The 24,154-nt window shown below is 46.0% G+C and overlaps 2 protein-coding genes and 1 non-coding gene across 22 annotated transcripts in view; 1 reads left to right on the top strand and 2 right to left on the bottom strand.

The window, feature by feature from the left end:
- Positions 1 to 9,389, top strand: part of PFKFB1 (6-phosphofructo-2-kinase/fructose-2,6-biphosphatase 1) — a 53,508-nt gene extending 44,119 nt beyond the window's left edge. For 6 of the 13 annotated variants that reach the window (XM_032475141.1, XM_032475132.1, XM_032475135.1 and 3 more), the window contains 6 exons: positions 880 to 984; positions 4,184 to 4,313; positions 5,508 to 5,585; positions 6,955 to 7,017; positions 8,075 to 8,139; positions 8,478 to 9,389. In XM_032475141.1, the coding sequence (XP_032331032.1) occupies positions 880 to 984; positions 4,184 to 4,313; positions 5,508 to 5,585; positions 6,955 to 7,017; positions 8,075 to 8,139; positions 8,478 to 8,537 (501 nt within the window). In that variant the 3' untranslated portion in view covers positions 8,538 to 9,389. The remainder of the gene's footprint in view (positions 1 to 879; positions 985 to 4,183; positions 4,314 to 5,507; positions 5,586 to 6,954; positions 7,018 to 8,074; positions 8,140 to 8,477) is intronic. The other 7 variants (XM_032475137.1, XM_032475139.1, XM_032475143.1 and 4 more) reach the window with 5 other exon arrangements.
- An 838-nt stretch (positions 9,390 to 10,227) lies between these two features.
- On the bottom strand, positions 10,228 to 20,334 carry TRO (trophinin). 8 transcript variants are annotated; one of them, XM_032475127.1, is made up of 13 exons: positions 20,208 to 20,334; positions 18,777 to 18,865; positions 17,297 to 18,484; positions 16,520 to 16,624; positions 16,341 to 16,404; positions 15,998 to 16,077; positions 15,388 to 15,479; positions 14,606 to 14,685; positions 14,472 to 14,514; positions 14,009 to 14,071; positions 13,319 to 13,433; positions 12,417 to 12,524; positions 10,228 to 10,457 (listed from the first exon to the last, which is right to left on the bottom strand). In XM_032475127.1, the coding sequence occupies exons 2-13, from the start codon at positions 18,819 to 18,821 to the stop codon at positions 10,320 to 10,322; spliced, it is 2,121 nt and encodes a 706-aa protein (XP_032331018.1). In that variant the 5' UTR covers positions 18,822 to 18,865; positions 20,208 to 20,334; the 3' UTR covers positions 10,228 to 10,319. The 8 variants fall into 8 exon arrangements, with proteins under 8 accessions (XP_032331018.1, XP_014422276.1, XP_014422275.1 ...); XM_014566790.2 differs by having other exon boundaries at positions 10,325 to 10,457; positions 10,633 to 12,524; positions 17,297 to 17,371; XM_014566789.2 differs by having other exon boundaries at positions 10,325 to 10,457; positions 10,633 to 12,524; positions 17,297 to 17,389.
- Positions 13,669 to 13,797, bottom strand: LOC116662314. The gene has a single exon (XR_004318354.1). It is a non-coding gene; the product is annotated as a small nucleolar RNA SNORA11 (small nucleolar RNA).
- Positions 20,335 to 24,154: the final 3,820 nt, after the last annotated feature.

A 24,154-nucleotide genomic window follows, 5' to 3' on the forward strand; every position in this document is an offset into this window, starting at 1 on the left:
GTATGTTTACACTCACAGATATACACTTCACAGACACACAGACCCACTAGTCAAGCACGGATTCCCTCTCAGACACATCTACCAATCATGCCCACACATACACACTTACAAGCAGACACACCTAGAGATACATATGGACACACTCACCATAGACACACATGCAGTTTTTGCATATACATCATATAGGCAGAGAGAGGAATACCATGGGCGTGTAAACAATACAGTCACAATACCACAAATTCACACAGACCTTAGATAGGTACACAGGTACACATATACATCAGAGACGTAATCAGGGACATACACACTCACAGATCCACATGGCACAGACACACTGAAACCCACATGGAGAGACAGACCACAGAGACTCCCACACAGGCACATTCTCAGTTATCAAACACCCTGTATACACACAGAGAGACACATTCATGCACAAACATATTACATATGCTGCGACAAATATGCACAGAGAACAGGACCTTAAACATACCACAAGTATACATCATAACTATGTTGCACACACACAGGTAAACACAGTCACAAATCTTAAGCTCACAGATTGATGAAAATACATACTTATATGTACAGTGTACACCTATAAACCTATTGGGACAATCATAAAGAAACACCATAGATATCCACCATACACTCAGCCTGAACACAACTGTATGCATGCACTTAGTCTTACATCTACACAGCTATATACCTTGTGCACACACACATACGTACACTCAGACAACAAGCACAAACCTAGGGCTGTGTTCACAGAAACCCAGGTGTTTGTGTGCTAATGTTCTGCAATCATTGCCTCAGAACTATGGTGAAGGCTGTGGAGATTTCAACTTATGAATAGTTTTGTTCCTAAATAATTTTTTTCAGGGCGTCTGTGAGGAGATGACCTATGAAGAAATCCAAGAACACTATCCTGAAGAATTTGCACTACGAGACCAAGATAAATATCGCTACCGCTATCCCAAGGGTGAGGTAAGGTTTGGAGGGGTGGCCTTACTCCTGGGACTCCTCCCCAGTATCTCCATTCCAACTGCCAGGATTCCATAGTTTCCTAGACAGCCTTAGAAACAGGGTAAAGCATATTTTCTAGCAGCTTCTATCCCACAAGGCACATAATTATCTGGCCCTTGGCTATCTAAGATTCTTGGCTATAGGCAACAGATTTATCTTTTTTAAAAGATACATATTTGCCTGCTTATTTACTCTCTTCTTTCAGGGGATTTCACTTTATCCTAGACTTTGTCTTTGGTATCTTTGCACTAAAGGCACTTGAATTAGTTCAACATACTCTAATTTCCTTATCTTTTATTGCCAAGTTGCCTAAAGCTCCAGCATCTCTGGACAGTAGGTTGGAGTCCCAATGGACAATGGCTAATGGTTTAACCAACTTCTTTGCCACCACATGAACCAAACCATCAGTTCCTATTCCCATATGAAGTGAATCCTCATTGCTTTCATCCCAGCCTCCATTTAGCCAGTTCCACATATTAGATTATTTTTTAAAGTACTCCATTTCTGATACAAATTCCTGGGAACAATTATCAGAAAAGCAGGATATAAGAGAAGAGAAAACCATAGATATCCTGTGTTACAAAGCACTTTCACATTTGTATTTTCATCCTCAGAATTGATGTTATAAAGTCAGTCTGAGTTTGCCCTCATTTTCCTTTATATATTTTGAGGTCATGTTATTAAAGGCATACAAATTTAAAGCTATTATTTCTCCTTAGTGAATTGTATATTTTGTTATTACATAGTGAGCAAACTTCTTTTCCCCTAGTAATGCTTTTTGCCTAGAAGTGTATTTTATATGATATTAAGATAGCTATATAAGATACCTTCTGGTCAGTATTTGCCTAGTTTATCATTGCTCATCTACTTTCAACTTCTCTGTGTATTTTTGTTTTGTCTCTTGTAAACAGTGTATAGTTGGCTTTTGTTGGTTTTAATACAAACTGAAAATATATGTCTTTCCAATGGTAAGTTTGGTACACTTACTTTTTTTGTAGTTACCTATTTATTTGAACTTATTTCTGTTCTCTTATTTTGAGCTTTCTAATTGAGTTTATTTTTTCTCTTTTCCTCCCTTCCTTAGAATTGATAGAGTTTTGACATCTGTGTTTGAATTATACAATCTCTTTCCATTCTTTTAGGGTTACTCTTCACATTCTAATATGCATGATTAACAAAATCTAAAAATCAGTATCTCCCCTCCCCCTAAAACAATGTAAAAATTTATAACTCTGGTCATTCCCTCTCCTAACTTACATGTTAATTGTTGTTTTGTATTTTACTTCTACCTTGTGTCTTAATCCCCAAATGAATTATTATTGCTATTAGCAAACATATTATTATATACAGTCAGTGTTTATTTAGATTTAACTACATAGTTGCCAATTCATTTGATTATTCTTTCTCTTTGTATCTCAAGTTTTCCTCCTGGGTTCAATGTCTATCTTCCTTTATGAATTTCTTTGGGAGGATCTGTTGGTAGTAGACTCACTTTTTTTAATCTAAAAATGTCTTGGGGAGGAATAGTCCTCAATTCTAGATGATACTTTGGCTAGGTATAAAACTCTGGGATGACAACTTTCTCGCAGCACTTTGAAGATATTATTCCCACTTTCTTCTAGCTTCTAATGTGGCTAATAATTCTCCTGTAAGTCAATTGCTATTTTTTTTCTCTCTGGCTGAGTTTAGGGTCTTTGTATCTCTTTTGATTTTAAGTTCCACTCTTATATGTCTATATATTAATTTCTTTTCTTTTATCTTGCTTGGGATTAATTGGACTTCCTGAATCTGAGGATTGGGACTCTTCATCAATCTTAGAAAACTCCAAGACATTATATCTTCAGCTATCTCTCTCTTATATTCCATTATCTCCCTCTAGAAATACGATTATATGTATGTTAGTCCTGTCTCTATCCTTTTTGTCTCCCAACTTCTTATTTTTTATCTCTTTTTAATATCTGAATTCTGAGTAATTTCTTAAGCTCTATCTTCCAAATCAGTGTTTCTTAAATTGTATCTAATCTGCTATTTACTCCATCGAGTTTTCCATTTTAATGAATGTATCTTCTACTTCTAGAAATTCTATTTAATTCTTTTTCAAATCTACATCATATATTTAGTAGCATCTTATTTCTTCCTTACATTTTTAATTCAATCTTCTATTTATTTAAAAATCTCAGACATATTTATTTAAACTGTAGATCCTTTATTTTAAGTTCTTAAGTTTTTAGGGTTATCCCCTTATTGTTTATGCCTATTTTCACTCAGGATAGCTTATTTTCCTTGCATGTTATGTGAGCTTCAGTTTGACAAAAATTTATCTGTGAGAATCTCATGCAGCCTGATTTGAGAGGATCAAAGGAGAATTTCCATTTGCTTCTTCCAGACAATCATGGGAGCTAATGACTTGCAATCACTTTTTATTAAACTCTCAGCTTGGCATTTTCTAAAACACATGGGTTGTATAATTCTGAACCACAAATCCATCTGAGAATAAGCCTGTGGTTATACATTCTTACAAGAGGTTTTTCCTAATTTTTTCTACCAAGAGTCAAACAGAGACAGATATATTTTCTTATTGTTTCCCTTTGCCTATGGATACATATACTTTTTAGTTTATACTTTTACTGAGGATGTAGTCCTTTGAAGGTCTCAGATATATGTGAAAGTCTCAGCCCCAACTCCCTACCTTGTGCATATGTAAGGCCTTGCCTCCTGTTTCTACAAGGTTTTAAAAACTTAGGTCTCTTAGGTACTGTGATTGGCAAATGCCTCCAGGGGAGATGTAGCTTCTATATCCACCTATCACTCTTTTTTCCCAAGTTTTTCTTCATTTTGGAACCCTATATTCATAATATTGCCTTTATTTTCTTAAAAGGTCAGCAGTGTGAACATTTATTTTATCTAGCTTTTCTAGGGATTCTGTAGTGGAAAGTATTATTATTGCTATTGCTATCTACTCCACTATATTGGTTTCCCCCATTTAATAGATGAGAAATTAAGATTTTTAAGAAGGAAATGAGTTGACTAAGGTCATATTGCTGAATCAACAATTGAACTGGCACCATAACCAAGTTTTCCTGATTCCTAGTCTAGAGTTCTTCTCTGGGCAAATGTGCCCCATCTCCCCTTCTTACCCAAATATTTCTTTCCTTTTCAGTCCTATGAGGATTTGGTCCAGCGTCTGGAGCCAGTTATAATGGAGCTAGAACGACAGGAAAACGTACTGGTGATCTGCCACCAGGCTGTCATGCGATGCCTTCTGGCCTACTTCCTGGACAAGAGCTCAGGTACCACTGTCCTCTCTGTTCCTAGTATGGGAGCTGCATGTGATTTGAGACCCTGACACAAGCAACTATTGTTTATATCTTAATAGTTAAGAGCACAGTATCAAAAACAAGGGTGCATGAGTTCAAGTTCTTGCTCTGTCAAATAGTAGCATAGGCAAACTACTTTAACCTCTCTGTCCTCAGTTTCCTCATCTGTAAAATGGGGAGAAAAATGATGAAGTTTAAATAAATCAACATATGTAAAGAGCTTCATGACATATAGTATGGGCTATATAAATGTTAGCTGCTATTATTAATATTACTATTAATTTGAGTTAACATTTTCAAAGCCAACCTTAACAGTCTGCCTCAACCTAAAAAAGCTGAGCCAATATTCCTCTGAAGCATACTGTCATCAGGTGGTAATGGGACCTTTTGTGGCCTCATGATTTTGATTATAGGTTTCTGTCTTTGAGTAAAGGAAGGTTTCTCCAAGATAGCTATGCTTTCATTTATTTTTTTTAAATGATAATTTGTTTAAAAAATACCTAGACATTGTAATTTACAGAGTATCTACACACTGACTACAAATGCTGAATTGCAGACTAGGGCAGCTGGCCTGGCCAGGGACTACTGTGTCACCTTCAGGCATGAGAGTCCATTTGTGACATGGATGCTTAAGTGTTGGCATCTCCAGGATACTGGAGTGAGGGAGTGTGAGAACAATGCAAAGTCATATTTGAAGCATACAACGTCCTGCAGACTTGGATCTTTTCTATGATGCTTTCAAACAAAGGGCACTTGTAATATGGAGTCATGTAGAACTGGAACCCAGGGAACTTGAGAACTTGACATTGGACAAGTCATTTCCTCTGCCTGGTCCTCAGTATTCAATGTAATAAGGTGACAACGGTTGGGGTGGGGTCCTTGTGCTGCTAGATTTCTAATACCATCCACATCTCTACTGCTCAGTGCTGTCTTTGAGACTGTGAGGTGGGCCCTGTAACCCCAACTGTGCTGAAGAGGAAATGTAAACTCTAAGAGGTGAAGTGACTTGCCCAAGGTCATGGGGCTCAAAAGGACAGGGAAAGGCACCAATCTTAGGTGGATTCAAGGGCCCCCCCCCACCTCAGACATATGTGGGGTGCATGGGGAACACATGCACCTCCCATTTGCACAGTGCTTTACCCAGTTACTACTTGCTTTCATACACAGGCCAAGCCAGGTTCTCACAGCTGTCCTGGGGGATGGATCAGGCAGGGCTGGGCACATGCTCTCACCTTTATTACTCAGGTGAGGAAATTGAGTCCCATATTGATGATGTGACTAAGAACTCAGACCCAGAATCTCAGAGCTGGATCCAATCCTGTGCTGTGAGAGATGGGAACTCTGAGGGCCACAGAGAGAAAGGCAGAGCCAAGGTCACTTGTTCAGGTAGTGACTGAGTTGGGTCAGCAACCTAAGGCAAATCACTTCCCTTCTTAGAATCTGTTTCGTCACATGTACAGTGAGGATCGTTAACCCCTACAGAGTATCCATGAGGATGGAATGAGATAGTGCACCAAAAGCACTGGACCCAGGGCCTGGAGATGATTAAGACAAAGGCAAGGAGAAGAAGCAGGATAGATGCCCAGGAGATTGCCAAACCAGATGTATCAGAAGGCTGAGTAGGCAGTGGCAGGCCTTCAAAGTCTAGGGTAAACCTCAGGGGCAGGGAAGCCACAAGGGGTGGGGTTCTGGCCCAATGAAGAGGCTGGGGAGCTGTATGGGTTTCCTGGGTGGGTGGGAGGGTGGGTGCCTGCAGAGTGGTGCAGTGGAGGTGTCGCCCCCATAGCACGGTGAGCCCCTCAAAGGCAGTGGCCGCACACTACAGGGGGCACAGCACACATTAGGCCTCAAGGCCTTCTGGGTTTGAGTCCCAGCTTTGCCACCTGCTGGCAGTGGGACGTAGGGCAAGTGTGTTCCCTCTCAGAGCCTCAGTGTCCTCATCCATGGAATGGGCCTGATCACCTCTCCTATCGGGGCTGTCTGGTAAATGAAATCAAGGCCACGCTAGTAATTGCATGTCAATATTCAGGATAACTTTGTGCCTAATAGTCAATGACTGGATGCAAGTGATTTGGTGAACACTTCTCTATCAACAAGTGTGTGAGGAGTCAGAGGGCACAGGCCTGGGATGAGGAAGAAGCTATGGGAGCCACCCAGGTACACGCACCTCTCAGCCAAGGCTCTGGTGCACAGTAGGGCCTCAGAAAGCATTTGCTGAGACAGGTTGAGAGCCTTTGCAGGGGGAAGCCTGTCGGAGGCCTGGGGCTGGGGGCAGGAGGGAGGCCTGTCTTGGTCTCCTGTTTGCCCTGTGAGGGAGGAGGGGGTAGGCCACCTCTGAGGTGACCAGGCTCTGCTTCTGGGGGACCCACAGTCTGTCCACTTTCCCCAAGCCCCCCTTCCTTCCTTTCCCCCAGGCTTCCCATCTGCTCTCTTCCTCCCTGAGACCATGCTCTCAGCACTGCCCCCTGCAGAGTAAGGGGGAGCAGGGTCCAGGCAAGAAGAGGACAACCACAGGGAAGAGGGGAGCAGGGAACAGTGCTGAAGCCTGGAAGCCTGGGGAGGTGGCGCGTCCCCAGCACCCTGTGTCTGAGGGTCAGTTTCTCCTCCTTTCCAGATGAGCTGCCATATCTCAAGTGCCCGCTGCACACAGTGCTCAAACTGACACCTGTGGCTTATGGTGAGTGCCCCCAGCTTCATCTGGGGAACTCACATAGATGCCATGATCATGCCTCCAGTGCCTACTATTTGCACAGCAGAGTCCTGAGGGAGGTTCCCTGTGTGGGTAGTTGGATGTCTTGGCAGAGGCGGGACTGGTGGTAGCAAGGTGAAAATGGGAAAGGACTGAGGCCTCTAAATCTGAGGACTGGCCCCAGCTTTCTCTGTCTCTACCAGAGCACCAAGCTTATAGCATAAAGCTGGAGAGGAGAGGGTCCCAAAGAGGACCCAAGGAATAAATGTATGTTGGGGCCAGATTGAACAAAGGATTTAAAGACCAGCCTGGGCTGGTCTCTCCTGGGGGCATTAATTAGCTGTGGAATGTTCATGAGCAAGGAAGAGACAGACTCAAATCTCTTCTGGGGTGTGAACAGGGCAGGCAGTGTACTGAAGTCTGGATTAGGGTGCAATCCACAGGGATGGAGGCAAGGGGGCTTCTGCAGGCATTGAGCCTCCTCTGCCAGCTCCAGACCCCAAGGATACCACCCTCCTCTTTCCTCAGTGTCCCCAGAACTCCTTTGTGACCTTCCATACCTCTGGTGTTGCCATAAACCACATAGTTGTCTAAATAAACTTTACCTGGGACTGACCACCCCGAGGCAGTGGCCCCAGGACTCTTCCACCACTTCAGCACCTAACACAGCTCTGAGGATCCACAAAGCTCCATGGTTGCTACATAGATTAGGTTTCTGTCTCATAGACAAGAGCTGGGGGTGGGCAGAGACCATCTCTTCTCATCTCTCTTTCCCACTGACAACTGAGGAACGGAGGCTCAGAGAACTCTGAGACTAACAGGGGCAGAGCTGGGTGGATGCCCCACTCCTGCCTCTCAGGCCTGCTGTCTTCCCCACACATCATGCAGCTGGCCTAAATTCCCCTCTCTACAGGGCAGAGTCACAATCTGCACACAGCATGGAGCTGGGGGTGTGGGTGGTGATGGGTGGGGGGCCGAGTGACACCTCAGGGAAGATGTGTGCTCACCTTGGTGGCTTGTGGCTGGATGAGTTGTTCTTTTTGAGGCTGCAATGTGGAGTCCATCTACCTGAACGTGGAGGCCGTAAACACACACCGGGAGAAACCTGAGGTAGGTGATGGACTCTGTGGCTTAAGCTGGCACCCAGTGAAAGCACCCTCTCCCACAGAAAGGCAGCCCCGGTCCCACAGAGCTTGGGTGTTTCACTCCAACAGGCAGGATAACCCAGAAATGCGGGAACCGCAGCCCAGACCTGAGGCACCAGAGACGCAGGGCTGGAGCAACCCCTGCCAAAAAGGCCTCCAGCCGGGATTCCCCCAGGCTTGCTGGAGAAGAGGGTCAGGATCCAGGCCTGGCTGAAAAAGGGGAGCCTGGCCATGAGAACAAGAGGCAAGGAGGGGCTGGCACTCCTGTCTCCTTCCTATTAACACTGGGTTCTCTCCTCTCAGAATGTGGACCTCACCCGAGAACCTCAGGAAGCCCTGAACACTGTCCCTGCCCACTACTGAGCCCTTTCTAAGAGGTCAAACTGCCTCTCTCCTCACTGTCTTCCACCTTTGGGAGCTGCTATCATTGCTACTCTCTTATCCTGAGAACTATCTGGACTTGGCTTTATTGGAAGAGACCCGCTTCCAGTGAAGAAGCCCTCATCAGCTGCAAAACAGGTCTTGGTTTCTAGCTACAACCAAGGAGTTGTCCAGCTCAGAATGAAACTTTTTCTTTCTGAATTCCTATTCCCTGATCAATAAAGACTTCTCTTACTGCCTGCAAAAGGGGAGAAGAGGTCATTGTAAGGCTTCTCCGACAAGATCTTGTTAAGATGCTAACCCTGTGAAATGGCTCTGGTGCTGTGGGGCTGTGGAATGGGTGAGAGCTTCCTGGAGAGAAGGGCTTTGGGGCAGCACCTCCAAATGTGAGGGAGGAGATAGGTCCAGGTGAGTGCCTATGGCCTTGTTCCTTGGTGAGCAGCATGACTGAGGACAACATCTTCACCCCTACACTCAGAGAAGAATCTGCCTTTGGACCATATTGCTCCTCTCTTCCCCAACACTTGCTGCCATCCTGAGTGATTTCACTGTCCAAATAAATGATCCAAACAATACCCTAGCCTCCCATTCCCCTGCCCCATCAACTTCAGTGACCTTCTTCCCTTCGGTCATCCACTCCATGGACCTTGGTTGGCATAATCTAGACTTCGCTCTAGTCTGACTTCTTAAAGACAAGCATCCCACTGCCTGACCACTGCCCCTTAGTCCTTCCAACTTTCTGTGTCAACCACAGGATCCCTAGCAGCATGCCTCTCACACAGCAGGCATGTATGTAGTATTTCTTAAATAAACAATATTGGTTCTTCTACTGCATCGAGTGTGGAGTCCCCTGACTCCTCTATCATCTCCCAGTCCTCTTCTTCTCATTGTTCTTCCATCCCTGCCCAGCTTGGATCCTACACTTCATCTCTTCAGCTACTCTCCATGCAGCTACAATGGACAGGTACTGGCCATCCAGCGGTGAAGAGACAGACTCATATACCTCCTGCCTTTATTCCTTTGTCCTTCAATTGCAACCACCAGCAAGACCCAAATTTTGTATAATCCGCATCACCTCTTTTACTGGAATCTACTACAATGTTGCTGACCGCTGCTTGAAACAAATCTGCATTTATCTGCTTCCACAGCCACCCTTAGATCCTGTTCAAAGTCAGGGTCACCCTCTATTCTCTGGTATTCTAGTCCATCCCACTTTCTTAAGGATGGGCTAATTTAGTCAGTTCCTTACTATTCCATACCTATATCCTGTCCTTCTCTATCAGCTTTTGCCCCCACAGTCTATGCAACATGTTCAGGTCTCTCTCCCCTATTCCAAGAAAATGCTCCTTTGTTCCCATGTCCACCTTTAGTTACTTCCCTTTCTATCTCTCCATTCTTATATAGACATCTCATAATAAATCTACACTTACTATCCAGAACCTTCTCCCTTTGCCATCTGTTCCAGGCTTTCCTCCTCTATGTGTTTGCTTAAGCTATTATCCCCTTGCCTGCCATGCTTTCCCCAGGCTTCTCTCCCACTGAAGTCATACTTGTTTTTTAGCCTAAATTTGGAGCCCACCTTCCCCATAGAGCTATGCTGATCTCTAGCTCTTCAATGAACCTGAAATATCACTCACAAGAACCTAAGCATATTAAAAGACAGAACAAACTCTAATTCATTTTGCAAATTTAATGTAACTCTGATACCAAAATATGACAAGACACAAAAAGCAAACAATAAAGCAGGATTGGCAAATAGATTTTTCATAGTGTGTTACCCTCAGCTGATTGGTAGTATCTGTTTAGACTGTTGTGTGGACAAAGATTCCAAGGATGTACCTTGGCTCCATGGGAAGGGCTGCTGCAATTCATTGCTGGGATCTGTAAACATGGGAAATAAACCTGAAAACAAAATACCAAACAGAAACATATTTTAGCACTAAATATACTGTTTTCTCACACTTCCTTCATTGTGCTCATCTCCCCACCTTGCCCTCCCGCCTTGGGGTTTCTTATAGCATCTCCCAGTTCTTATACCCATCCCCATGGGTCTTGGCTATGGAAATGTTGTAATTACCTGAAACCTTACTAGCCATAGGAGAAGCTATAGGCACCAAGGCTGGTGGCTCCACCACCAAAGCCAGCACCATTGCTCGGTCCACCGCCAAAGCCAGCACTACTGCTTGGTCCACCGTTGAAGCCAGCACTGGTGCTCAGTCCACTGCCAAAGCCAATAATAGAACTGGGTCCACCAATGAAGCCGGTGCTGGTGCTGGGTTCGCCAGTAAAGCCAGTGCTGGTGTTGGAACCACTGCCAAAGCCAATGATAGTACTCAGTCCTTCGTCGAAGCTGGTATTAGGCCCACCGCCAAAGCCATCACTGATGCTGAGGCCACCACTAAAGTCAGCACTGGTGCCAAGTGTGCTGCCAAAACCAGCATTGGTGCCCAGTCCACCACCAAAGCCATCACTGGAGATCAGTCCACCACCAAAGCCAGCACTGGTGCTCAGTCCACCACTGAAGCCAGAGCTGGTGTTCAGTCCACCACCAAATCCAGCACTGGTGCTTAACCCATCGCCAAAGCTGAAACCGGCACTGGGGCTGGGTCCATCACCAAAACTGACACCAGTAGGACCACTAAAGCAGGTACTGGTGCTGGGAGGGCCACCAAAGCATAGGTTGGTGTTAGACACACTGCCAAAGCAGAAGCTGGCGCTGGGGACTCCATCAAAGCCAATGGTGGTGCTGGGAACACTGCCAAAGTCAGTAGTGGTGTTAAGTGCCCCACTGAAGTCAGCACTGGTGCTGAACACACTGCCAAAGCCAGAGTTGGTGCTGGGTGCACTACTAAAGCCAGTGCTAATGCTGACAGCACTGCTAAAACCAGCACTGGTGTTGAGTGCACCACCAAAGCCAACACTGGTGCTCAGTGCACCACCAAAGCTGGCACTGGTGCTAGGAGAGCCACCAAAGCAGACACTGGTGCTTAGTGTGCCACCAAAGTCAGTGCTGGTGCTGGAAGAGCCACCGAAGGAGACACTACTACTGAGTACACCATCAAAACCAGTGCTGGTGCTAGGAGAGCCACCAAAACAGATACTGGTACTGAGTGTGCCACCAAAACTGGCACCAGTACTAGGAGAGCCACCAAAGTAGACACTAGTGCTGAGTGTGCCACCAAAGCCAGTGCTGGTGCTCAGTGCACCACTAAAGAGTGCACTGGTGCCGAGTGTACTGCCAAAGCCAGTGCTCATAATGAGCGCATCACTGAAGCCAGCAGTGGTGCTGGGTGTGCCTCCAAAACCAGAGCTGGCTCCACCACTGAAACTGGTACTGGTGTTGAGTGGGCTAATGAAACTGGAGCTGATCCCACCACCGAAGTTGGCACTGGTACAAGATGTACCACCAAAGTTAATACTGGCTTCACTGCTGAAACTACAGCTGGTGCTGGCTGCACCACTGAGGCTAATGCTGGCTCCGCCACTGAAGCTGGAGCAAGCGCTGGATGTGCCGCCAAAGCAAATGCTGGCTGCACTGCTGAAGCTGACACTGGTGCTGCATGTGCCACCAAAGCTAAGGCCAGCTCTGCCACCAAAGCCACCACTGGGGCTGGGTGTACCACTGAAGCTAATACTAGCACCATCACTGAAGCTAGCCCTGGTGCTAGCTCCTCTGCTGAAGTCAATGTTGGTGCCGGCATTTGCACTTTCTTGGGCTCTGGCCTCAATTTCAAATGAAAATCTGCTCCAGGCCTGAGCATCATCGCCTAACTCTTCCCTTGTTAGGCAGTCGATATCCATGTCATCCCAATTCCAGGGCCCAGCCACAGCTTCCTCTCCAATCCCCATTTGGGCTCTTGCCTCAGCCCTGGCCTCAGCCTCAGCCACAGCCACAGCTGCAGCTTGGACTTCCATCTCCACTGCCTCCCGGTACTGAGCGGCCCAGTCCTTGGGGTCTTTCTTCTGCACCTGAAATAAGAATGACAATCATTATAAGGAAAATAACATTTGTAATTATGTATTAAGTACCTACCATGGGCTTTGTGTAAAACTAATGGTAGCATTTTAAAAAATTCTAAGTTGTTGGGGGCACTCTAATGGGTCAGTCCTGAGATCCAATTTTAGCTCTGATAACTTAGGTGCTGTGTGACCTTGGACAAGTTAACCTTAACCTCACTGAGCCTGTTTTCATCTGTAATATGGGAAAAGATAAGAGAGTAAGTATGTTATGAATTGAATGTTTGTGTCCCCCCAGAATTCATATGTTAAAGCACCAGCCTCCAATGTGACTACATTTGGAGGTAGGGCCTTTATGGAAGTAAAGTTAAATGAGGTCATAATGGTGGGGCCATGATCCAGTAAGATTAGTGTCCTTATAAGAAGAGGCTCTCTCTCCACCATGAACACAGCAAGAAGGTGTTCATCTGCAAGCCAGAAGAGAGGCTTCTCCAGAACTGACCCTGCTTGACCTTGATCTAGAACTTCCAGTCTCCAGGACCATGATAAAATAAATTCCTGTTGTTTAAGCCACCAAGTCTATGGTATTTTGTTATAGCAGTCAAGGAGACCAATATGAAGTATGAATAATGAATGAAATAATGTAAATTTTATGTCAAGCAGCATTCTAGGACATGAATGAAGTTCCATATGTTTATATATGAACTTCAGTCTTCCCTGTACCTGCCCATCCCTGCACATGGCCTGCCCCAGCCAAGGGCATCCTGTACCCTTAATATGTCAAGACAGGGGAGCTCTTCTGTTACCTTGCAGGCAAACTTGAGGACTTTCATCTTGCTAGTCTCATGGTAGGAACGCAAGCCCCAGAAGAACTCATATTCAGGTGGTCTGCTATTGGGGACCCTCTTGTACTCCAGGTACCTTGGAGAAAGGAAATAAAACTTGCTTCTAATCAAGCAAACCTATTGTCTTAATGACTTAGCACCAGGTGGCAACCTCCTCCAAACAAATACTAAACTCAGCTTCTAGAGAAGGATTTCCAAGGCTCTCCTTCCCCAGACTTACTCCCAAACACAGTTCATGATCTTGGCCTCCAATACTGAGCCATTTCCCATTGGCCCTGTGCAAAGCAGTCACTTGGTGTTGCAGGGGAGGCATGTATAGGGCATAGTGTCACAGGAAGGCCAAAGTATCCTGCCACCTGTGAGGAGTAAACCCAAGTTTCTATTGGGTGTGTTGTAAACAGAGGAGCCATTCTCTGGGCATTCTGCTCTGAGCACACCCCATAGCAAGGACCTTGTGTTTGGTCTGGCCCAGCACTGGAATGGTCCACCCATGGAAATTGTGGACAGGACTCAGTTCTAGGGAACAGAATGCCCATACCTCTAAAGCTGGTATTTTAAAAAAGGGAGTGGGCGCTGATCAAGCACTGTCTGGACCAGACTGGCACACTCAGAACACTGCAGGGCCTTACAAAGCCCCCAAACACCACTTACTTCTGCTTCACAAACTCGTCTGTGATGAGCTTCCTTACTTCCCCAAAGAGCGAGTGCCTCACCCTGACAATGGGAAAAAAAAACCCATGAAGCAAGATCAGAACTCCCCAGGTGAGGGCAGAGGCCTTTCCCAATGTGGAAGAGACCTCTCTAGCACATGAGACCATCTCCATGAAGTCAGGAAAGCAGTGAACACATGGTCACTAGAAGCAGGCAGTTGAGGCCAGATGGTTCTTTCTCAGGGATGCCCTGAAAGTCTATCTTATACATCAGCTTAGAACAGAAAGAGGGAGAAGACAGTCAGGACCCTTTCCCCATCCACCCAGGTCAAAACCCTGGATCCTCTGCCCTATCCAGCACCCCCACCCACTCCACCAGACCACCAGGCTGACACAATCCTGGGACCATCCTCTCTTGCCAAAGGACAACACGGACAGCAAGTGCTGAGAGAGCCCAATCATACCCGGGGCGCAGCCCCAGCTTGCGCAGCACCTCCCAGATGACAGCTGCAAGGGGAGGCAAAAGAACAGGGACAGAAAATGAACATGTGGAATTCCAACCACAACCCCCAATTCAGCTGCCAGCCCAGCCACTCACCCTCATTGGCCTTGTTGCCATTCATAAAAATGACACTCAGAATCACCATGAGAAGACCTAGTTTGGGTGTGTCCTTGGTCCTAGGAGAATAATGGGACAGAGAGAAAGTTTACGTCCAGCAGCCATCTGCAAAAAAACACACTGGCCAGCTCACTGGGCTAGCCTCCCCCAGATTCTTCAGATATGGGAGAATTCCTCCCAGTCTATGCTTCAAGCTCTATGTAACCCTGAGTGAGGCACTTAGACTCTTGAGCCTAGTCTCCTACGCATAAAATGGGACGATCACATCCTCCTCTCCCTGGGATGCTGAGAAGACAGAAGGATGCCTGTCAACTTGGTAGGACCTGGGCACCCAGTCAATGTGAGTCCCTTCTTTCTCTCCCAGACTCCTCAGCCCTGAGAGAACTCGAGGCACAGCCCCAATGATGCTCCTGTCCTTCAAGCACCATGATCCACCCATACCAGGAAGCCCTCCCTTGAGAACCATTCTACCAAGGCCAACAGGAAGAGACAAGCAATGACAGGTCTGCTTTCCTGGGAAGCTTCTGGAGAGACAGAAAATCTGACAGTAGGAATGCCCTGCTCCAGGCTTCTACACCCTTCAGCCAATCATAATCAGGCACCACTAGTCTGAGTAGGGCTCAAACTATGTTCAGGAGCTGTAACAGGGGATTTTTTAGGTTCTGTCTTTCCTGACTCCCCAAGGGAATGTGAGGAGAGAAGAAGACAGGGATGGACAAAAGCAGAAGCCTCTCTCCCATCCCAGCCCTATCCCAGCTTACGTTCCCAGTATGCCTGCGGAGGATTCCTGAATGCTGATGAGAATATACAAGCTACTTTGCTTATCAATTTCCTTCAGATTGACTCGAAACATCTGCCAAGTGAAAGAATAGTCTGTGAGATGACAAAATTCAGCCTAGGCATCAATGAGCTTGTTGAGCATCCCGCAGTTCCCTGTTTACCTAGGGTTTTGTGACTGTGTGTGAGAAATAAGGCACATAAAGCACTTAGTTGCGTGGCCAGCACACAGCAAACAGGTAACAAATGTACTATTGTTATCAAAATCATATTTGTGATTAGTGGGAATCTAGGGAGATAGAGACTGGGCAATGGAAGGGAGAGGTGACCACCTGAAATACATTACAGGACATGTCAATCAGCAGCCAGCAGCCAGGACTAAACTAGGTGGCTTGGGTCCAACCTGTGCTTTACCACCGACTTGCTGTGTGACCCTGGGATAGTCTATGCTGCTCCCTAGGCCACTGTCTACCCAGCTACACAGTGATGGGGCTGGATTAGTGAGTCTCTGTGGTCCCCCGCAAAGAGACATGTACACCTTTGTTCCATTCAAGACTTCCCCGTTGCACCCATCCCTCAGGGCTGTCCCTTTACCTTCTCCAGAGCATAGCTTGCTCGTTCAATGATCTCTGGGAAATATTCATCATATTCTTGGATGACATCCTTCAGCATATCTGCAGGAAGGGAGAGGTGGAAGTAGCTGGGCTGAGCAGGGGCCACTGACCTGCAGCCCTTTTGCCAGCTCTGTGGGGTTTGTGCAGTCTGAGTCTTGAATTGTGTTAACAGGAGATGCCAGCCATGACAGAGTGTGAAGAGAGTGGGGGGTGCGTACATATGAGAGAATGGAAAGGCCATAATGGTAAATGGTTATCCCCATGGCATGGAGAAGAGGGGAGAAGAGAGGAGAGTTCAGGGAGGAGGGTTGGTATGACTCTACCTGAGCGCTTGATGGGTATCTTTGTCTGGTCCTTAACCAACAGGTATTTCACCAACTTATTTGCCTAGGGGAAGAGGAATACATGGGGAGACCTCAATATCTTTTCAGAAAACTTGGTAGGATGACAAAGAAGAGGGCAGGTGAATAAGAGAAGAGACTGGGCAGCATTGGATTCTTACCCTTTCTTGCAAAATGGCCACATCTCGGGGCAGTGGAGGCCTCCGGCCCCATGGGATCCACCTATAATTAACACCACCTCTCTCATCCCCGTTCAGATGCTTGGACTGCATTGTCAGAAAGAAGGAAGGTCCAGAGTTACCAGGTGAAAGAGTTGGCTCTGTCTCCCTACCCAGCCTGTTCCTGAAAGTCTCCTAAACCCTCCCTGTAGTGGGTCCTGACCTTACCATTGGCCACACGGAATCCTAGATTTGTTTTTCACTATCTTCTAGGCAGGAGTTTCATTTCCCTGCCAGGACAGGAATGCCCCAAGAGCCAGGCCTGGTTCCTTCTCTTCTTCTTTTGGCCACCACTGGTTCTACTAGCTGTATCCCTTCAACAAGTCTCTTCACCTCTCTGGGACTCAGTTTTCTTATCTTTAAAACTGGGACCTATGATCCCTAGCTGGTAAGAGTTACTTCCAAAACATAAAGACACAACTTGTGTGACTATACTCAACACAAAACCTGGCATGTGGTAGTTACTATGTAAATACAAGTTGAATTATATCCAGGTTGCAGCTAAGGGTATGGATGTCTTATTTCCCAACCAATCTGTGAACTGCCAATGAGCAGGAACCACATCACATTCTTCTCAGCATCTCTCACAGCCAATGTGAACACAGGGACTGGCTCAGAATAAAAAGTCTCAGTAAACTCTCGTAGAACAGATGAACAAACCAGGAGGATAAGAATGGAAAAGAAGTACAAAGTTAAAGATGGTGATGTCAAAGATCTCACCTTTTGGTTCCTCTTGCCCCGGGTCCTGGATGTGGGCTCCAGACTCAACTGAGCCAGGTAGTCATCTGCCAGGGCCTGGACAGCAGCAGCAACCTGAGTCTCAAGGGCACTTATGTTGGTCTGAGAGGTAGCCATTTTGGCCTGGACCCCTTGGTCAATTTGAGTCTGGCTTTCAGTTGTCCGGACCTTAGTGGCAACCTTCTGAGCCCTGGACCCTCTCTTGACCCGGAGGGTAACTGCTAAGGCTTGGTCTGTGACCATTTGAGTGGCAGGTGGGGCCTCAGAGATCTCACAGGCAGAATTTGGGCCCTTATTGGCAGCCTTCTTGCCCTTGGATTTTTTGGGCCAGATAGCTGCTGATGAGGCCTCAGTCTGCCTGGTAGCTGTCTCAGTTGCATCTGGGGCCTCTAGGAGCTCAGTATCAGTATTTGTGCCCTTAACAGTTGCCTTCTTGGCTTTGAAAGCTTTCCTAGTTTGGATGGAGGCTGCTGTGGCCTGGGTATTGGCTGTCACATTGGTAATTTGGCCTTGGGTGGTAGCAGTGTAAGTGGTAGATGGACCCAGTGAGATCACAGTGGCACTAGCTATGGCCTTATTGTGAGCCTTCTTAGCCTTGAAAGCTTTCTTAGGCTTGGTGGAGGCTAACAAGGCCTGGGAATTGGCTGACTCACTGGCAAATGGAGTCTGGATAGTCTGTGGGATCACAGGTAAGTTTAGGGCCTGCAAGGGTGACTTGATCTCTGTGGTGACACTCTCACTGCCAGTTGGAGATTGGGAGCCCTGGGCTGCCTTAGCAGTAACTCTCTTTGTCTTGTTGGCTTTCTTAGGCTGAGAGGTGAATGAAGAAGCCTGAGTATTGGCTGCCTCAGTGGTAGCTGAAGCCTGGGTGACCTGGGGGATGATTGGCAGGTTTAAAGCCTGAAAAGTTATTTTAGGCTTGTTGGTGGCAATCACATCGGCAGATGGGACTGGAAGGGTAGCAGGTATGGTCTTAGTGATAGCCTTAATAGGGGCCTTCTTGGTCTTGCTTTTCTTAGGCTGGTTGGCAACTGGTGGGTCCATGGCCAGGGGGTCCTTGGTTGCCGCCAAGAGGGTATGCATCAGCAAGATACTGTCTTCTTCTGTGGTCTCAGCCTGTACATCTGGAGGGAAGTGAAGCCCCAGGCTCCCAGGGGGAGGCAGAGGGCCCTACACACTTAGGATTATGATAGGCTGAGCCATCTGGCCTCCCTACAGCCCACCCTTTCCACAAGGCCTCCCCTTCCTCTGAGTGATGACTGATTGAAGGAGAGGGTGAAGAAAGAGGAAGGGAACAGGAAATAGGTAGGTTTTCCTCACCTTGTCCTCCTCCACCATGCAGGGGAGGACTGAAACAGGTTAGACAGAGAATTATGAAACTACAGAGTGGTAGGGGGTTCAACAGCAGTAAGTGAACTCAGGACAGGGCAGATGGCCTAGTGAGAATGCAGGGAGGCCTCACCTGTAACGGGGACATCTTATAATCATAGTCATTTCTCCTATTCATTTTTCTGGAAAGTCGAGAAACAGCTGAGCTTGATAGGATGGGGCCTGAGTTAAGAGAGAATGAGAGGGAGGTGAAGATTCATCAGGCCTCCTGACAATCCTTGAAGCAGCGGGATCTCATCAAACTTTGGGCCCCAAACCCTTCAACTACTGGGTTCTCATACCTAGAAACCCAGACCACCTGGCTTCCAAATCCTTGTTCCTCTCTTTGCCTCCAAGAAACCGAAAGTCAGTTTCACGACCCCGCCCCTTAACCTTACACACCACCCCCATACCGCAATTTGATAGTGCGCATGCGCGCCAACGGAATGAGTGCGGGCAAGCTCAGGCGCTCTGCGCGCAAGTGCTTTGGTGGACAGTCTGACCAATTCAATTCCACATAAACCCTCTGCCCTCAGATCAGCAAAACATCTCGGCTCCACCCCTTACCCTCCCTTTATAACTGCATCTCATCTCACTCCAACCCTTCCCCCAACATGGGCCCCCTCCCTCCCTCCCTCCTCTCTGCAGCACCTCCTTGCACCGCCCCTTCCCCAACCTCTGCAATAGACAGTCCCTCTCCTCTGCAGTACAGCCACGCACTGCAGCTCCGCTTCCCAAAATGCCCCCTCCCTCCGCTCTGCAGTACTTCTCCGCACCTCCTCTTCCCTTTATGTACCCGCTCCCTCTCTCAGCTCTGCAGTATGTCCTTGCACCGCCCCCTCCCCAACACCGCTCCCCTACTTCCACGTCTGCAAATGACCATCCCGCCCTTTCTGCAACATGGATACCCCACCACAAATCCGACAGTATTATGCTTTTACGCTTTTGTGTAATCCTCGTTCCCGAACCCTACCCGGTCCTGTCCCTTTCCTTTTCAAACTGGGAATCAACCAGGACCTAGCCCCTCTTTTCTCGCCTCTGAGCCTGATCATTTCACTGTTCAGTAGGAATTCTGCCCCTTCCTTCTTCTAGGTCCCAGTTTCTACTTTCAGTGGCCCAAACCCGGTCCCGCCCTCTTTCTCCAGCTTCACGGAGTCCTGCCATCGCCTATCTCCCTGCCAAACTGGATCCTGTTCCTTTCTTTCTATGGTGGAACAATTCCTTGATCTCTCCTTTCTGCAGTCCCGACCAGGTCTGCATCCCTCCTTCCTGCAGCCCCAACAGCCCCAAAGGCGAGTCCAGATCTCGCCTTTCCGTTGCTTAAGGGGGATTCTGCACCCTCCTTTCTCTGGTTCGAACCAGATCCAGGCACCTCTAAATCCGACCACTCTGATGCCTTTAGCTCCTGAATCCCTAGCAGATATTCTGCAAAACTTAGGGGCATGTGGAGTCAAACACATCGAAGCCCAAGCCCAAAGCCACCCTCCCTACAGGCTCTTCAGTAAAGCAGAGCACCTTAGCTCACCTCTCCAGTCCAAAAGGCGTCTGCTCTCTCCAAGCTTCTCCTTAGATCTGAGCTTGTCTGCTCCCCCTCCCCAGCCGGAAGTGATCCTGCCTCTTTCCGCCTCCAGAGGGGTCTCCTTCCCTGCCTGTCAGCCTCCTCCCTCACTCCCTACTTCCAATTTTCCTTTCCCCTCAGTGTGGTCTCTTTTCTGTACTACCTCTTAGTCAGCAATTACTCTCTTCTTTTCTCCATTTGATTTCTCTATCTCCCCTACCCTGTATCCCCTTCCTATGTGATTCCTCTGTTCCCCTAGGAGGACTGTGCTTCTCTGAACTCCCACACCAATGCTTCCTACAGCCCCCTCGACAACAACACTAATTACATAGAGTGTTGTCGATGTGTGTGTCTGGGTCTCTCCCCAGCAGCTGATCTGGGGTAGGGAACTAGATCATATTCATTTCTATTGCGTGAGTAGGACAAGATTAAGATGTTTAGAGGCTCTAAACAATGAAAGTTTAGGGTGGCCCCACATCATACGTAATTCAGAATAAAAACAGCAAATGTAAGGAAGTCTACCAAAAGGTTTTATTTATCCCCTGATGACTATGTTGATGCTTTTAAAGTATACCACCTTAGCTGAAAATTTTTATGGGGGCCATGTTCCTCCTTTACTGGTACACTAAGCAAGTGCTTAGACTCTCCCTTGTGGAATGGAGCACTGCTCCCCAGTACAGAACACAGTTCTTCTCAAGCATTCATTTTCTCACTCGGTCATTATTGGTTGAGCACAAGTTGTGCCAAAGCCCTTGTTCGATGTTGGGCAAACAAAGACAAGGAAGATAGGATGCCTGTCCTCAAAGAACTCACTTCTGTTCTTAACTTCTGAAACACCCATGTAGGAGGAACTAGTATTATCATCATTCCACAGTTGACAAAACTGATGCCCAAGAGGTGAAGTGATCTTGTCTAGAGGCACATGGTCACTACATGACAGAACCAGGATATGAACCCACATCTGCTTGATTCCAAAGTGTGACACTTACTGCGCCAGGTCTGATACTTGGCTCCTTTCCTCCATTCTCTTCCCCTCATTTCTCTTGACCATCCCAACTCTCTATCTTTCTGCCCCCTTCCCTCCGTCTCTGTTCAAGTTTTCTCCTCTCCTTCTCCTGTTTCTTCTTTCACCTCATGCACTCTTTCTCTAATTCACTGGTGAAGAGTTTCCCAATGGTTTTTCATGTGCCAAAACCCGTACTAGGCATAGGAGATACAAAATGGATGAGATTCACACCCTGTCCTTGTAGAGTTCTCCATCTGCCTGGGATGCATAGAAATATGACATGTCACCTCAGAATGCCAGAACAGGGTATGGAGGGGGCTCACCGAGGAAATCACCAACCAGAAGGCAGTGAAATCTTCCAGATAGGGAGTGTTTGAGCTGGCTGGGTCCTGTGAGAGGAGTAGGACATTGGCAGAAGAGAAGGGGAGAAGGAATAATTTTGTGGGAAGACTGCAGGCTCTGAGGAACCTCTACTGAGTATAGGGGCACATGGGACAGTGGCAGATGAGTCTCTGCTCTAACGCACTGGCTTCCCATCTGTTCCTCTCCAGTCTGTTCTCACAGAGGCTCTCACAGTCATGTTTGAAACACAAAGCCCACCATATCTGTAGTCACCAAGGGTTCCCTTGGCCTGCAGGTTTAAATCCAAGCTCCTTAGCCTGTCATTCAGGGCCCTCCACGATTGGCCTCTGCCGGTCTTACAGGCCTTGGTCACAGTGGATGACTCACCATTCCCCAAACATCTTCTGCCTTCTGCCAATGCCATACCTTTGCTCAAGCTGTTCCTCTACCTGGAATGTCTTTGTTCCCCACTCCCATACCCCATGCCTGCCTATAAAAGGCTTGCCTTCCTAAAAAGACTGGTACAAATGCTGCTTTCTCCAAGAAACCATCTGAGATCACCCCAAGTTTAATTTCTTTCCTTTCCCCTTATTCTTGCATGACCATGTCAAAGCACTTAACAAACTAGGCAGGAATTCTGTGTTTACTGGTTTACTCTCTGTCCTACCTGCTGGATTGTGAGTTCCTTGAGGCCCCATCATGCAGATCTGGTTCATCTCTTAGACCCAGAACTCATGTCCTGATTCACAGAGTAGCCATCAGAATGAAATATTATGTTACCTGATCTTCAAATCCCCTTCTGTTAATTTTCCCTCTCTCCTTCCTTTATTTCATTATTTCTCCCATTGCCATTTTTTTTTTGTTTTTTTCGTATTAAGCCATGTCTAAATCCAGTGCTACTCCTGAACTTTCCTTATACATGGTACAACACACCTCTTTTTAAGTCAGTTTGGAGTTGGATTTTCTCTTACTTACAGCCAAAAGCATACATATACAGAAATCAGTACTAAATTTTTATGAGTAGAAACTGCAGGAGTGGACACAATTTAGAAAAGTATGAGGGTATGTTGGCTATATCTAGGGAATCCTAGAACAAGACAAGGATGCCCACTCTCACTATTTGTATTCCACATAGTAATGGAAGTCTTAGCCACTGCAACTAGCTAAGAAAAATAAATAAAAATCCTCCAAATTGGAAAGAAAGAGGTAGAATTGTCATTATATGCAGGTGACATGATACTCTATGTAGAAAATCCCAAAGTCTCCACACAAAACATATTAGAACTAATAAATAAATTCAGCAAAGTAGCACAATACAAGATTAATATACAGAAATCTGTTGCATTTTTATTGAATGAAAGATTCTTTAAATTCTTTAGTGCTTTACAATGTTCAAAAGTTTCACACACATGATTTCATATAATCCCATAATAACCTTTTTTAATCCCCTAGCACTATCTTGCCCCTCCAACCTCCCTCTCTCCACTGGTAACCACTAGTCTGTTCTCTATATCTGTGAGTCTGCTTCTTTTTTGTTATATTCATTAGTTTGTTGTATCTTTTAGGTTCCACATATAAGTGATATCATGCAGTATTTGTCTTTCTCTGTATGATTTATTTCACTTAGCATAATGCCCTCCAAGTACATCTATGTTGCTGTCAATGGCAACTTTTCTTTTTATGGCTGAATAGTACTCCATTGAATATATATACACCATCCTCTTTATCCATTCATTTGTTAAAGGACATTTAGGTTGTTTCTTTACCTTGGCTAGTGTAAATAATGCTGCTATGACTATTGGGCTGCATGTATCTTTTTGAATCAGTGGGGTTTTTTTCAGATATACACCCAGGAGTGGAATTGCTGGGGCATATTGTAGCTCTATTTCTAGTTTTTTAAAGAAATCCTCACACTGTTTTCCACAATAGCTGCACCAATTTACATTCCCACTAACAGTGTAGGGGTGTTCCCTTTTTTCCACATCCTCCCCAACATTTATTTTTGTTCTTTTTATTTTCTTTAATTTTTATACAATTTTAAAAGTTACTTTCCATTTACAAGTAATACAAAATATCAGCTATATTCCTTGTGTTGTACAATATATCCTTGGCCTATCTTACACCCAACAGTTTTTACCTCCTATTTCCTCACCTCTGTATTACCCCCTGCCCTCTCCCCACTGGTAATGCAACTCTTTTGTTCTCTATATATGTGAGTCTACTTTTTTTCATTTAAAATTGTGTCCAAAAGTTGCTAGGAATATGCTTAACCAATGAGATGAAAGATTTATATGCTGAGAACCATAAAATATTGATAAAGGAAATTGAACATGATTCAAAGAAATGGAAAGATATCCCATGCTCTTGGATTGGAAGAATTAAAATTGTTAAAGTGGTTGTACTACCCAAAGTAATCTGCAGATATAATGCAATCCCTATCAAATTACCCATACATTTTTCACAGAACTAGAACAAATAATCCTAAAATTTATATGGAATCACAAAAAGACCCAGAATTGCCTCAACAATTCTAAGGAAAAAGAACAAAGTTAGAAGCACAACTCTG

This window comes from Camelus ferus, chromosome X (genome assembly GCF_009834535.1).
Source record: "Camelus ferus isolate YT-003-E chromosome X, BCGSAC_Cfer_1.0, whole genome shotgun sequence".
Taxonomy (NCBI): Eukaryota; Metazoa; Chordata; class Mammalia; order Artiodactyla; family Camelidae; genus Camelus; species Camelus ferus.

Bases quoted from the DNA above. Each gene is read 5' to 3' on its own strand.
- TRO (XM_006193606.3), bottom strand. From the start codon at position 18,821: ATGAATAGGAGAAATGACTATGATTATAAGATGTCCCCGTTACAG. The intron at 18,485-18,776 runs GTGAGGCCTCCC...CTAAGTGTGTAG, and splicing joins ATAAGATGTCCCCGTTACAG to GGCCCTCTGCCTCCCCCTGG. The intron at 16,405-16,519 runs GTAAGAATCCAA...CTCTTCCCCTAG, and splicing joins TGGCCATTTTGCAAGAAAGG to GCAAATAAGTTGGTGAAATA.